The following is a 14,389-nucleotide window of genomic DNA, read 5'->3' on the forward strand; positions in this document are numbered from 1 at the left end:
TAGCAAAATTATAATAAATATCCTTAAAATGGTATTGCATCCACGAAACAAGATTGGGATTGGGTGCTGAGAGCACACGTCCTGCAGATTGTGTCTATTGGCCCTCAAAGCTCCATTCTCACCCTTTCAAGGTCTCGTCCCTAACACAAGGGGGTTAGAAGGCAACAGTTGGGCTCTCAGACTCCCTTGCAGCTGCTCTGGCTTGGTTCTGCCAATGGAAAATGCTGGTGGGGCCTGGCAGGTGGGAGTTGAGACATTTCTCTGTTGTTTTGGTAGTGCCTTTGGCAGCAGAAGCAGCAGCGGATGACAGGAGCTTCCCTGGTGTCAGTGGTGGCTGCAGCAGCATTGGCTGGAGCGGGGGCTCCTTATTCCTGCTCAGTAGCATTGGTGTGGTTCTAACGCAGTGGTGGCGGGGGCCATGCTTCCAGCTGAGCAGCAGTGAGTGTGGGCTTTGAGCACTGGAAGCTTCCTGACCCTGGGGTAGCGTCCTCTCTTCCCTTTAGCTCTTCCAGCCCTCTTGACATCATTTAACCAATCCCTTCCATTAAATTCCACTTGGCTTGAAATATCTAGATTGGTTTTTTTTTTTGAGTAAATACTGATTGGGATGCTATAAAAAACATTCAAAAAATAAGAGAGTTCTTGGATATTAAAAAATGTGAAAGCAGAAATAAAAAACTCAATGGAAAGGTTAGAACATAATGTTGGTGAAATCACCCAGAAAGTAGAGAAAAACAAAAACAAAGCGCCAGCAACATCAGCAATGTAAGTGCTCAAAGTTTACAGTAAATTGTAATGATATCATATAACATTATCATGGTGTAAATTACTTATTCTCACGTTACTGTATAAATACTCTGTGGTGCTGAGCACACATCCTGCCTGGCATTTGCATGTGACATGTGACCATGTGTTACAGTGGGGTCCTGGTTAGTACAATTTTAAGAGAGCAGAGAAGTGTCCATTTAAAGAAAACTAGAGGAAGCGTATAATCTTCTGATTAATAACATACTGACAAGAACTTTAAATATAGTCATAGATAGGTAAGCTTTATTCCAATGTCTACATAAAAATGAGTTGATGTCGAACAGGAAACGGTTTTTCCAAAGGGTTAAAATCTACCACACACCAGAACTTGGTCCTTTTCCCTTCAGTTTGTCTCTCAGTTGGCCGACACATCATTATTAGTGTCCGCCCTCACTAATCATTTTCACCACACACAATATCTAAAAGTCTTCGGGTGGCACTTCCCATTTCTCTGGAAATCTCTTAAACTGCTTTCAGTTACAAGAGATGGGCAAGGTTTTTATCTGCTCACGCTCTACTCCACCAGAGACAAAAACACATCCCTGAATTCTCTTGTTTAAATTGTGGCTGTTGGCAAAGTGTCCAAATGAAGAACTTAACGCTAACACGCAAAGGACACAGTATAAACTCTGTATAATAGTGACTTCGCTTCAACTTTTTCTCATTAAAGAATTATTTTTATTATCTCTCCACAAGGGAGTTATAAAAAATACCTGTAAAAACATTGAAAAGGCTCTTAAAAGTCCTGGAATGAAAAATTCTGCAGTATAAATTATGATACATCGTCTATGACTTGCAAATAAGAATAAAATAAATTCTACAAGCTAGAATTTCTGAATGATTTTGATAGGAATTTACCAGAAGGAGCCAGAACATCAAACCTTAACGATTTCCTGTTTTCATCCCAATTGAGGTTTTGAAAAGCTATATAATCTGTCGACAGGCACAATCCACACAGGAACTTGCTGCTGCCACTAATGATGAAGTCAATCTGAGGGACAGAGATTTGTATGCTGGACGCGCCAGGCTCTTCCAGGCAACTGGCTGAAGTGGTCTTCTCTTATTTTTCCCCTTATGTTTTAAATAAAAGTAAATATACATATGGTACAAAATTTAAATGGTACAGAAAGATCTAAAATAATCAGTAGATATCCTTTTCTCTCATAACCTAGAAAATCTGATGTCTTCCAAATCATCAGGTGTGTGAAAAATTTGCAAAGTGAAGTCAAACTTGGAGTCTCTTCATCTGAAATTATTGTCAGGACTTTTGGAATGTGTTCATTCTGTCATGTATTACCTCTGTTACAGAGGAAAGCCATGCAGTCTTCTCCTTCTTAAAAAAACCTAATTACAAAAGCAACACACACACTCTGCTCAGAGACAGCAAGTCCAGGCAGCACCTTGTACTCCGCAATCTGGCCCTAGTTACGGGCAGAGTCCCCGGTATCATCCCTGAAACACAGGAATCACAATTACTAACAAGGCATTTTCAAAAATAAGAACTTTGTTTTAATCAAAACGAGGTCATTTGGTCCTTGTAAAATGGAGAGGATTAACTCTGTCAGAGATTCAGGTTGTCTGGTCATTACTCAACTGAAAAATATCTTTATTTAACGTTGTACAAAAGGGCATGAGCCACAGAATCCCAAGCATTCAAGTTAAAACTAGGTCAAACATTTCCTAGAGAACAAAGGGAAGGCGAGGCAGCAAAGGACTAAGGATGGAGAAGGAAGATTCCTTCACAGAAACTCCCACCACAGTGATGAGAAGCTAGGTGTTCTTCCCCCAAAGTGCACTCACTCTCTGGTGAGCAGGAAAAGCTTACAGAGTCACGGGCGGCAGGAGCTCAGCCGAGCCCTTCCTGAATGCCTCGGATCCTCCTGGCCAGCTGCACATCCTTCGGGAAGAGAGTGACACGGCCGGCATGTAAGGAGAGGAGATAGGCATCCTCAAAGAGATGAACTAGAAACGCTTCTGCTGCCTGCGGACAGAAAGAGAAGCAGAAAGACTGACACAGACGAGGGGGCATGGGCTGCTTTTTGCTGAGAGACCCGCTAAACTCAGTCTCTAAGGGCTCAAAGGACTGCGGGGAAGGACTATTCACAGAACGAGACTGAACTTTGCCTGGGAATCCCACTACCACCAAATGAGAACCTAGCCTCCAAACCCTGGGTGTCCCTTGTTGTTCTTTTCAAGGAGGTGAGATTTAGCCTCGCCTTTCTCCCATACTCACCCCTCACCCAACTGTACCTTGGCCCCCTTCTTACCTCTTGTAGGGCCAACAGGGCCTGGGCTTGCCAATTGAAGTCCACACCACGAGTGAATATAACACATATTTCTCTTGCCTGCGAAGGAGTGGGGATGGGGAGCAAGGGAGAAGGGGAGTGGGGAGGAGTAGAGAGTAAAAGGAGAGTCAAGAGAAGACAGACTCTCTCCATGAGTCTCCATGAATCTTCATTTCCGTTATTCCTTCCTGGCCCTTAATCATAGAACCTAACTAGTAGCTGGTGTCAACTCCAGGGAGCTTAGAGATTGGCCCGTCTCTCCTCATTGGTGGTGGGGAGAGGAGGAGACAATCTCTCAGGGCAAGACAAGGGATGAAAGGGTAGTTGGATGAGAGAGTTCCTTTTACGTAATCAAAGAACACAGTTCAAAGGTGGTAGGGGTTAGAAATTAATTCCATAAAGAATTAGATTGGGCTAATTCTTGGTGGGCTAAGAATTGGTGGGCTCATGTTTTCAGAAGATGAAGAGTCCCCGACCAGGCTAGAGAAGAGGTCCCTTGCCATTTGGGCAAGAGGCGATAGGGGCCCAATACCTGGGAAATTTAAAGAAAGGAGGCGGCATGGGGGTTGGCGGGAAGCTCCCTGGAGCTCACCAGGCGGCCGAAGGGGTTCTTCCTTAACAACAGGTGTGTGCTCTTCTGAAGAGTTCGGATCTCCTTCAGAACCCGATATTTCCGGCGAGCAAGTGGACGGGAGGGAGCGCCTGAGCAAAAGAGTTGGGTCAGACAGTAAAATGCAGTGGAAAACGGGTGGTGCATTGCAACCTGGCTGTCAAACTACCAAATCGTAGACTGTATATAATAGGCTCCCCCAAAGCAGGGATTTTTGTCTATTGTAGTCATTGCGGTTATCTTCAGCAACTGGAGAACAGTGGTTGGTGCTAAATAAATTTTTGTTAAATGAATGAATAAGTGATCCTTTGAGGGTCCTATTGACCCTCAGTGATGATCCTCTGAGGGTCTTATTTTAAATGCCGACTCTTCCATGCAGCCTTTCCTGACTCCCAATCCCTTCCAAACCGATGGGTCACTTCCCTCCTCTGGGCCCACAGTACTCCGTGCATCTCCTCTATCTTTCCCACCTGGATTGGAAACCCAGTTTCCAATTTTGTTTTTAGGTTTTTTTTGGCCCTGCCGCACAGCACGTGGGATCTTAGTTCCCCAACCAGGGATCGAACAGGCGCCCCCTGCATTGGAAGCACGGAGTCTTAACCACTGGACCACCAGGGAAGTCCAATTTTTAGGTATTTTTTAAGAGCTGGAAGGAATCTGAGAGATTATCTAGTACAATTCCCTTGTCTCTGTTATCCTGAGGCCCAGAGAGGTTAAGACAGTTGGCCAGAGCATGTTAGCGGCCAAGGTGGGAGCTCAGAAGTGGCATAACTCAGTGCCAGTGTCGGGCCTTTGGGCTATGAAGTCAGAGCCTTTGGCTCAAAGCCTAGTTTCAACAACAACAAAAAAAGACAAAAAAATCTTAAAAGCATTCCTAAAAGTAGAAATCAAAAAAGTCAAACTCTGATCAGAAATTAAAAAAACAAAAATATAAAAAATAAAAATTCTTCTAACTCTCGTCTTAAAGAGGAAAATTCACTGAAATTAGACTATTTAGAAATGAATAAAAATAAAAAGTCTACACCTTAAAACTTAAGCGATATAGCCAAATAGTCCTAAAGGAAAATGTACAGCCTCAAGATCTATCTACGAGAAAACAAGAACATTAAAAGATAATTCCGCTAAGTGTTCAACTCACGTATTAGGGAGAGAATTACTAAAGTAAATCAAAAGAAGGTAGAGCAAAAGAAATATTAAAGATAATAAACTAACTTAATGAAAAAGAGTGTAAAATAAAAACAGTACAGCTGGCTCCATAAATTAAACCAAGGGCCAATAAAAACAAATGAACCTCTGAGAAGTTGAGCAAATAAAAAAAAGAAAAAAAAAAACCCACAAAAACTAACATTTTGAAGAAATGTTATTCATGGTCCAGCCAAGAAGAGAGAATCCACACCAAGTAGTTGCACAGAAGGAATTTAATATGGTGAACTAATTGCCAAGTGTTAGACAAGCTGCCAAGAGCAAATGGGGACAGAGGGGCAATGCAGAGATGCGCTGGCAGTGGAGGCTTTATCCCAGGGGCCAAAGAAACAGGGGACTTTTTAGGAGAAAGAGGGAGGCCCTACACCCAGGAGATGAGCTACTGGCACCTGCCTCCCTCCTTACCACCAGTCCCCAATCCAGTCGCTGGAAGCAGCCTTTAATAATCAGACACGGCAGTCACAGAATGGAAAGATGAACACAACTAAAGATCACCAAGCAATGTAAAAAGGCCAACACCATGAAAGGAAGGGACCAAACTCAGCAAACAAAATAACCAATACCAGAGGGACTTGAGTTATCACAGAAAAGAGAGAAAGAGAAATGCACATAATAACCTCAGAGGGGTAAGGGAAGATGTGAAGTCTATGACTCAGGAACGAGTGCTTGTGAAAAGTAACCAATTAGAGAGATCATGGGAAAGAACTGGGATTAAACATTCAATAGTTGGGTCTTAAAATCTGACATAAGGAGTTGAGATTTAATCCTAAAGTAATGGGAAGCCACAGAAGAGCTTTAAGCAGGACGGAGAGATGATCCACTTACATTTAAAGATCATTCCAGTTGCTGCGTAAGGAAAGAACCGAAAAGGGACAAGAGTGGAAGGGAAGTCATAGCCAGGTTAGGGTGCTGGGGGCTTGGACTAGGCTGGTGGGAGTGGAGAAGGCAATGAGTGGCATGATTAGATGTGATGTGGAGGTGGAAGTGCCTGAGCTTACATTTGGATTGGATGGATATGGGGGCAAGATGAAAAATCTCTCCCAGGTTTCTGGCTTAAACGATCCTGTGAGTGGCTATGCCATTTCCTGAAATGGGGGAAAACGGGGATGAAGCGGCAGGAGGGGAGTAACCAAAAGTGGGCTTTTAGATGTGTTTAGTGTGACGTACCCAAGAGTCTTCGAGTAGAAAGGCCGTTGGATGTAGGTGTGCGGGGTCAGAGGACAGATGTGGGGTGGAGCTATAAATGTGAGAACTGTCAGTGTATGAATGGTACTGGAGCCACGGGGAGGGATGAGCCCACCTGGGGAAGGGAAAGAAAGGAAAAGTAGACCATGGAAGTCCAACATCAACATGCTGAAGAGAGGTGGCACAGGCAGTAAAAACCGCTGAGCAGAAACTGCAGAGTGTGTGTATCACGGAGCCAGGGGGATGGAGTGTTTTGAAGAAGAAATTACCCACTGTGTCGAGTGCTTCTGAGAGACAGGGTAAGAGAAGGACACAGGCATGTCTAATAAAGTTGGCAACATGAAAGTAGCTGGTGACCTTCACAACAGCAGTTCAAGGGCACTGAAGTAGGGGTAGTGCTTGTGGGGAGTCAGACTGGAATGGGTTGAAGGGTGTCTGGGAACAGGGGAAACAGACACGTCTGTAGACTTAAGTCTGGCTGTTCTAAAAAGGGTAGCTGTGGGGCTTCCCTGGTGGCGCAGTGGGTGGGAGTCCGCCTGCCAATGCGGGGGGCAGGGGTTCGGGCCCTGGTCGAGGTTCCCACACGCCGCAGAGCAACAGAGCCCGTGCGCCACAACTACTGAGCCTGTGCTCTAGAGTCCGCGAGCCACAACTATGGAGGCCCGCGTGCCTGGAGCCCGCGCTCTGCAACGGGAGAGGCCGCCGCGATGAGAAGCCCGCGCCCTGCAACGAGGAGTAACCCCGGCTCTCCGTGGCTAGAGAAAGCACGCACGCAGCGGGGAAGACCCAACGCAGCCAAAAATAAATAAATAAAAGAAATTAATTAATTTAAAAAAATAAAAAAATAAAAGGGTAGCTGTGAAGGGCAGAAGTGAGAAATGGGGAGTATGAGGGAGCCGGGGATGTGGGGTGCCCTTTTCTTTAGAACATTAATAGCAGAGCACATCTGCCAAATGCCAATGTAAGGAGTATGAATTTACTTCCAAGTGCAGGTGGTAAGGATAACAGAAAGCCCCTGGGAAGGTGACAGAAGAATATGACCAAGAGCTCATGTAGGAGGAAGAGTGGCTTTTGATGGAAAGGGGTCACCTAGGTTCTCTGTTGTGAGAAGATAAAGGGGAATCCAGTCTGGAGGCTTCTATCTCCTCAGTGAAGCATGAGGCAAGGTCATCCTGAGCTGAGAGTGAATCAGGGGACTGGAGTTGTAAGGATGCTTCTACATCCAGAAGCAACAGTGAACATCATATGTGACAATATTCCTGCTAAAATTACAAATGAGACAAAGATGACCAAAACATTGCTCTTATTTCAACACTAGTCTCAGGGCCTCACTAACAATAAAATAAGAAATAAAATATATAAAAATGAAAAGAAGACTCAAAAGTCATTACTTGCAAACAGTATAATGGTCCACTTAAAAATTTCAATTAAAGCAACTGAAAGACTCAGGATTAACAAGAGAATTCAGCAAGTTAGCTAGATGCAAAGGTTATTTATGTTAAGGAAAGAAACAAAAACAAAAACAACCTAGGGCTTCCCTGGTGGCCCAGTGGTTGAGAATCTGCCTGCCAATGCAGGGGACACGGGTTCAAGCCCTGGTCTGGGAAGATCCCACATGCCGCGGAGCAACTAGGCCCGTGAGCCACAACTCCACAACTACTGAGTCTGTGCGTCTGGAGCTTGTGTTCCACAACAAGAGAGGCCGTGACAGTGAGAGGCCCACGCACCGCGATGAAGGGTGGCCCCCGCTTGCCGCAACTAGAGAAAGACCTCGCACAGAAACGAAGACCCAACACAGCCAAAAATAAATAAATAAATAAATTAATTAATTAAAAAAAAAAAGTCAAGGCCTTAAGAAGTATTAAAAAAAAAAAACCAAAAAAAAAAAAACCCAAAAAACAACCCATTCACAATAGCAACATCTATAAATAACCAATAATACTTTCTTCACCCTGCTCTTAGCTATGGAGCAGAAGACAAGTAAAGCAGTTGCTGCCACAGTTCTTGTTTGTGGGTATCCCATCCACCAGACCACAGCACAGAAACTAAGGACCACAGACCAGCCTTCTTTCCAGGCATGCTACCTCTGGAAGGGAACAAGGTGAGAGCACCGTCTGAGTTAGGGCACTTTGGTTAAGGACCAATACAGCCACTCACTGAAGGAAAAAAACAAAACAAAAAACCAAAAACACCTGGAAAGGCACCTTCTAAAATTAGAACTGTTGTTTGAAATTGTCACAAAAAGCAGCCAATACTTTTGCATTTGAAAAAAGCACAAACACCGATTTTTTAAAATCCCGTGTCTGCGGGAACAAGCTGGGTGACCTTGTTCAAATTATCAGGTCTGTCTGTGCCTCAGTTGTCTCATCTGTAAAATGGGCACAATATAAAGTTGAGTTAATTCATATAAAGAGTTTAACACAATGCCTAGTTAGTGGTAAGCACTCAATACACGTTAGTAGAATCAAGAATACTGTCTGGGCCAGTCCTTTCTCCTCCTCAGAACTACCTTCCCCAGTCCCTCCCCGGTCTTGGACCTTGGGCCGTCCCGGAGCGGATACTGGACGGCAGAACCGCTTTGGCCCCCCCTGCAGAGGAAGGCCAGCGGACTGGGAGTCAGGAGACTGGGCTGGACCCCAGGCTCAGCAAGCGAGCATCGGTTTTTTCGTCTGTGAAATGGGCACGCGGACCCGGCCGTACCCACCTCACAGACAGGCTGCAGGGAGGCCGGCTCGGAGGGAAAGGGATCACGGCGGGTTACCTAAGGATGGGCCCGGCCGGGGTGGGGCAGGAGCCGGGCTCGCGGCGCGCCTCCTTGGGGCTTCGGGCTTGCGGATCCGGCGGCGCGGGCCCATGGTTGGCGCTCAGGGTTGCGGACCGCGGCTCCTTCTCGGCCTTCCGGGTCCGGAGGCAGAGGCTGGGGTCCAGGGGAGGGCCAGCAGCGCCCCGGCTGCGTGCCCCGGATGTGTGGCGTTCAAATTGCCCGCTCCACCGCGGATTCACTGCCGGCGTTTTTTAAAAACCGAATCCAGCGACTCCCAGTGGCTGCCTCTGGAACGCTCCTGCGCAGAGCGACTGCGGGGAGGACCAATGAGAGCACAGGACGAGAGGCTAACGGCGGCGGTGATAGGAGAAGACAGCGGGGACAAGGCGGATCGATGGTAGGAATCAGCCAATGGGGACTTGGAAAAGTGAAATGAGGCGGGAACTGCTCCAGTCCTCCGCTCCCTTGGGCAGGACCGCATCTTTGAGGGATCAGACCCACGTCCTCCGGCGCTCTCTGGTCGCGAAATGAAAGCTCGATTATGAAGATGTAGCTGGTGCTACATGTGTAGAACGCGTTTCTCTAGACGAATCACCTTGCGCAAACATTTTATGTTTTGCTCTATCAATCTTGAGGTGGGTTTTAAAGATGAGGAGACGGGCCCACGGAGAATGTGACCATCCCATGTCTCGCCTGAGACCAGGAGCAGCCCATGAATATGACTCAGAAGTCAGCTTAACTGCATGAACCTTATTGATGATTAGGGTCCTGGGACAGCCAGGATGGGGCCTCCGACCATGAGGTCAAGCAGGGCAGGCCTCAGCTCTGTTTTTGGATCACGCTCTCCAGCATTTTCGTAACAGGGAAATGACCCCTTCCCTTCCTGTTGGGGATAATATGTATTGAGGTCAAATGTAGAACTAGGTAGTTAGAATAAAGGGGATTTTATATTCTACACTTTTTTTTTTTTTACATTATCTAGATGTTCTACAGTTAACATGCACTGTAATCAGGAAATATGTTACAAAATCAGTGATTTTATGGAACCCTTGTTCACTGCTGGTGGGAACGCAAAATGGTGCGGCTACAGTGGAAAACAGTATGGCAATTGGTCAAAAGATTAAACACAGAATTACCATATGATCCAGCAATTCCACTTCTGGATGTATATTCAATTAAAAGCAGGGGCTTGAACAGGTATTTGTACACTAAGGCTCATAGCAGTGTTATTCACAATAGCCAAAAATGTTCAAGTGAATGAATAGATAAATAAAATGTGGTATATACATACAATGGAATATTATTCAGCCTTATGAAGAAAGTAAATTTTGATACATATTACAACATGGATGAGTCCTGAAGGTATTATGTTAAACAAAATAAATGAGATACAAAAGGACCAATATTGTATGATTCCACTTACATGAGATGCCTAGAGTAGTCAAATTCATAGAGACAGAAAGGTAGGATGGTGGTTGCTAGGGGCTGGGGGAAGGGAGGAAAGGGGAATTATTGTTTAATGGGTACAGAGTTTCAGTTTGGGAAGATGAAAAAGTTCTGGAGATGGGTGATGATTGCACAACAAATGTGAATGTTCTTAATGCCACTGAATTGTACACTTAATAATGGTCAATATGGTGAGTTTTAATGTTGTGTATATTTCACCACAATAAGAAAGAAAGAGAAAGAAAGAAAGAAAGAAAGGGAGAAAGAAAGAGTAGAGGAGGGGGGAAGGGGAGGGGAGGAAGGAAAGGAAAGGAATGTTTGGTTGAACCCATTGAGATGCAGTCAAATCACAGAAGGATAGTTGTTTTTCAGTGACACAGAGGCAAGAAGTCCTACTACACCAGTCCTCAGGATGAAGCAAATCTTCACTCATTTATTCTGCTTTAGACCTAGAGTGCCTTCTTTGCTCTATTAGAAATAAGTAGAAAACAAAGGTAGAAAATAGAGTGTTTTTTTTTTTTTTAAGATTCCACATATAAGTGAGATCATACAGTATTGTCTTTCTCTGACTTATTTCACTTAGCATAATGCCCTTGAGGTTCATCCATGTTGTTGCAGATGGCAAGATTTCTTCTTTTTATGCCCGAATAATATTCCATTGTGAATATATATATATATATATATATATATATATATATATATATATATATATATACCACAATTTCTTTATCCGTTCATCCATTGATGAACACTTAGGTGTTTCCAAATCTTGGTTATTGTAAATAATGCTGCAATGAACACAAAGGTGCATATATCTTTTCAGGTTAGTGTTTTTGTTTCCTTTGAATACCCAGAAGTAGAATCGCTCAATCACATGGTTGTTCTATTTTTAATTTTTCCAGGAACCTCCATACAATTTTCCACAGTGGCTGCACTAATTTACTCCCACCAATAGCGCACAAGTTGTCCCTTTTCTCCACATCCTCCCCAAAACTTGTTATTTCTTGTCTTTTTGATAATAGCCCTTCTAACAGATGTGAGGTGGTATCTCACTGTGGTTTTGATTTGCATTTTCCTGATGATTAATGATGTTGAGCATGTTTTCATGTCCTTGTTGGCCATCTGTATGTCTTCTTCGGAACAATGTCTGCTCAGATCATTTGACCATTTTTATTTTATTTTTGGCCACGCCGCAGGACATGTGGGATCTTAGTTTCCTGACCAGGGATCGAACCCGTGCCCTCTGAATGGAAGCATGGAGTCTTAACCACTGGACTGCCAGGGAAGTCCCCATTTGCCCATTTATAAATCGAATTGTTTATTCGTTCTCACCATTGAGTTGTATGCATTCTTTATATATTTTGGATATTAATCCATGATCAGATACATAATTTGCAAATGTTTTCTCCCATTCAGTAGGTTGCCTTTTTATTTCGTTGATGGCTCCCTTTGCTGTGCTGAAGCTTTTTAGTTTGAAGTGGTCCTACTTATTTATTTTTGCTTTTGTTGCCTTTGCTTTTGTTGTCAGATTCAAAAAACCATTGTCAAGACCTATGTCAAGGAACTTGTTGTTTTCCTCTAGCAGTTATATGCTTTCAGGCCTTATGTTCAAGTCTTAATCCATTTTGAGTTAATTTTTGTGTATAGTGTAAGACAGTGGTCCAGTTTCATTCTTTTGCATGTTGCTGTCCAGTTTTCCCAACACCATTTACTAAAGAGACGGTTCTTTTCCCCATTGTATAGTCTTGGCTCCTTTGTCATAAATTAATTGACCATGTATGTGCAGGTTTATTTCTGGGCTCTCTATTCTGGTCCATTAATCTATGTGTCTGTCTTTAGGCCAATACCATACTGTTTTAATTATTATAGCTTTGTAGTCTAGTTTGAAATCAGGGAATGTGATGCCTTCAGTTTTGTTCTTCTCTCTCAAGATTGCATTGGCTATTTGGGGTCTTTTGTGGTTCCTTACAAATTTTGCATTTTTTGTTCTATTTCTGTGAAGAATGCCATTGGAGTTTTGTAGGATTGAATCTGATAGGCATTGAATCTGTAGATTGCTTTGGATGGTATGAACATTTTAACAATATTAATTCTTCCAATCCATGAACGTGGAATATCTTTCCATTTATTTGTGTCTTCAATTTCTTTCATTAAATGAAAGTCTTGTAGTTTTCAGTATACAGGTCTTTCGCCTCCTTGGTTAAATTTATTCCTGGGTATTCTGTCTTTTTGATGCAATTGTAAATGGGATTGTTTTCTTAATTTCTCTTTCTGATAGTTTGTTAGTGTATATAAATGCAACAGATTTTTGTGTATTGATTTTGTATCCTGCAACTTTACTGAATTTATTAGTTCTAACAGTTTTTTGATGGTGTCTTTAAGGTTTTCTATACATAATATGTCATTTACAAATAGTGACAGTTTTTCTTCCTCCTTTCCAACTTGGATCCTTTCCTTTCTTTCTCTTGCCTAATTGCTTTATCTAGGGCTTCCAATACTATGTTGAATAAAAGTGGCAAGAGTGGGAAAAACTGTCTCATTCCCAACCTTAGAGTTAAAGCTTTCAGCTTTTTTCATCATTCAGTGTGATGTTAGCTGTGGGCTTGTAATATATGGCCTTTATTATGTTGAGATACATTCCCTCTATACCCACTTTGTTGAGAGTTTTTATCATAAATGGATGTTGAATTTTGTCAAATGCTTTTTCTGCATCTATGAGATGATCATATGATTTTTATCCTTTATTTTGTTAATGTGGTGTATCACACTGACTGATTTGCAGATGTGGAAACATCCTTGCATCTCCGGAATAAATCCCACTTGATCATGGTGGGACTGATCATCAATCCCACTATGATCCTTTTAATGTATTGATGAATTCAGTTTGCTAATATTTTGTTGAGGATTTTTGCATCTATGTTCATCAGGGATATTGGCCTGTAAGTTTCTTTTCTTATGGTTTCCTTGTCTGGTTTTGGTATCAGGGTAATGCTAGCCTCATAAAATGAGTTTGGAAGAGTTCCCTTCTCTTCTCTTTTTTTTTTTTTTTTTTTTTTTTTGGAAGAGTTTGAGAAGGGTTGGTATTAATTCTTCTTTGAATGTTTGGTAGAATTCACCAGTGAACCCGTTTGGTCCTGGACCTTTGTTTCTTGGGAGGCTTTTGATTACTGATTCAATCTCCTTACTAGTAATTGGTTTGTTCAGATTTTCTATTTCCTCCTGGTAGGTTCTATGTTTCTAGGAATTTATTGATTTCTTCTAGTCTCTCCAATTCATTGGTGAATAATTGTTCCTTGCTTTTTAGACAGTATTTGTGGATATATTCCCAGCATGCCATTAGTAGTCTTCGATTTTGTTCTGTTCCGTAACTGAACACACAGTGGCTGGCTTCAATGAGTGTCTTGACTGAAGTTCAAGAAGCTTCTCTGCCTTCATGTAAACTGGAGAGGAGATGAATAGTGACTTAAAGATGAGAAAAAACCAGCCAGCCCCACTCATACTCCTGGATCCCTGCTGGGATCTGGGGGAAGAAGCATGAGAGATGGAAGCTAGTTGATACAGGAGGGCTAGAAGCTTCTTTTAGTTTGGTGATCCTCCCAATGTCAGAAAGAGGTTTTGCCCTGACAGCTCCTGGTCTCTTTCCAGGGAGACTGCCAGGAACATGGAGTTACTGTGGTATCTTGATGGAGAGTGAACTGAAGAATCTCAGGGTGTGGGGCCTGGGAGAATTATTCTGGTGGTTGTAGGAGTAGATCAGACCAAAGAGAGCAGCAGGGAATGTAGAAAAAAAGCCTTTTTTAACAGCTCCTAATAGTCCTACTCTTCATCCAGTTTCTAAGCCAGATGAACTTGTGGACTGACCCCAGGAAACAGAGTATGAAAGAGAGACAAGTTACCTAATTGTGAGGTGACCCATCATCCAGCATCAAAGCCAGGATCAAAATGAGCACCAGGAGAGTCACCTCAGAGCAGGATTCGGCACTTCTGGGAGAATGAGAAGCTGGCCCAAGGAAGAGAATTCTGGTTTCTGGAGAGGCCAGGGCCAGTCCCTGTGTATATGTGGGGCTGGGGCTGGCATCCTGCCAGGTC

General features: G+C 43.3%; 1 protein-coding gene across 1 annotated transcript; it reads right to left on the bottom strand.

Annotated features, from left to right (window-relative positions):
• Nucleotides 1-1,028: 1,028 nt before the first annotated feature.
• CENPA (centromere protein A) lies at nt 1,029-9,099 on the bottom strand. The gene is made up of 5 exons (XM_082428083.1): nt 8,852-9,099; nt 3,685-3,794; nt 3,075-3,152; nt 2,633-2,788; nt 1,029-2,259 (listed from the first exon to the last, which is right to left on the bottom strand). The coding sequence occupies exons 1-4, from the start codon at nt 8,943-8,945 to the stop codon at nt 2,654-2,656; spliced, it is 417 nt and encodes a 138-aa protein (XP_082284209.1). The 5' UTR covers nt 8,946-9,099; the 3' UTR covers nt 1,029-2,259; nt 2,633-2,653.
• Between the last annotated feature and the right edge of the window lie 5,290 nt (nt 9,100-14,389).

The sequence above is a fragment of the Balaenoptera physalus genome (assembly GCF_965194825.1).
Source record: "Balaenoptera physalus genome assembly, chromosome: 15".
Classification (NCBI taxonomy): Eukaryota; Metazoa; Chordata; class Mammalia; order Artiodactyla; family Balaenopteridae; genus Balaenoptera; species Balaenoptera physalus.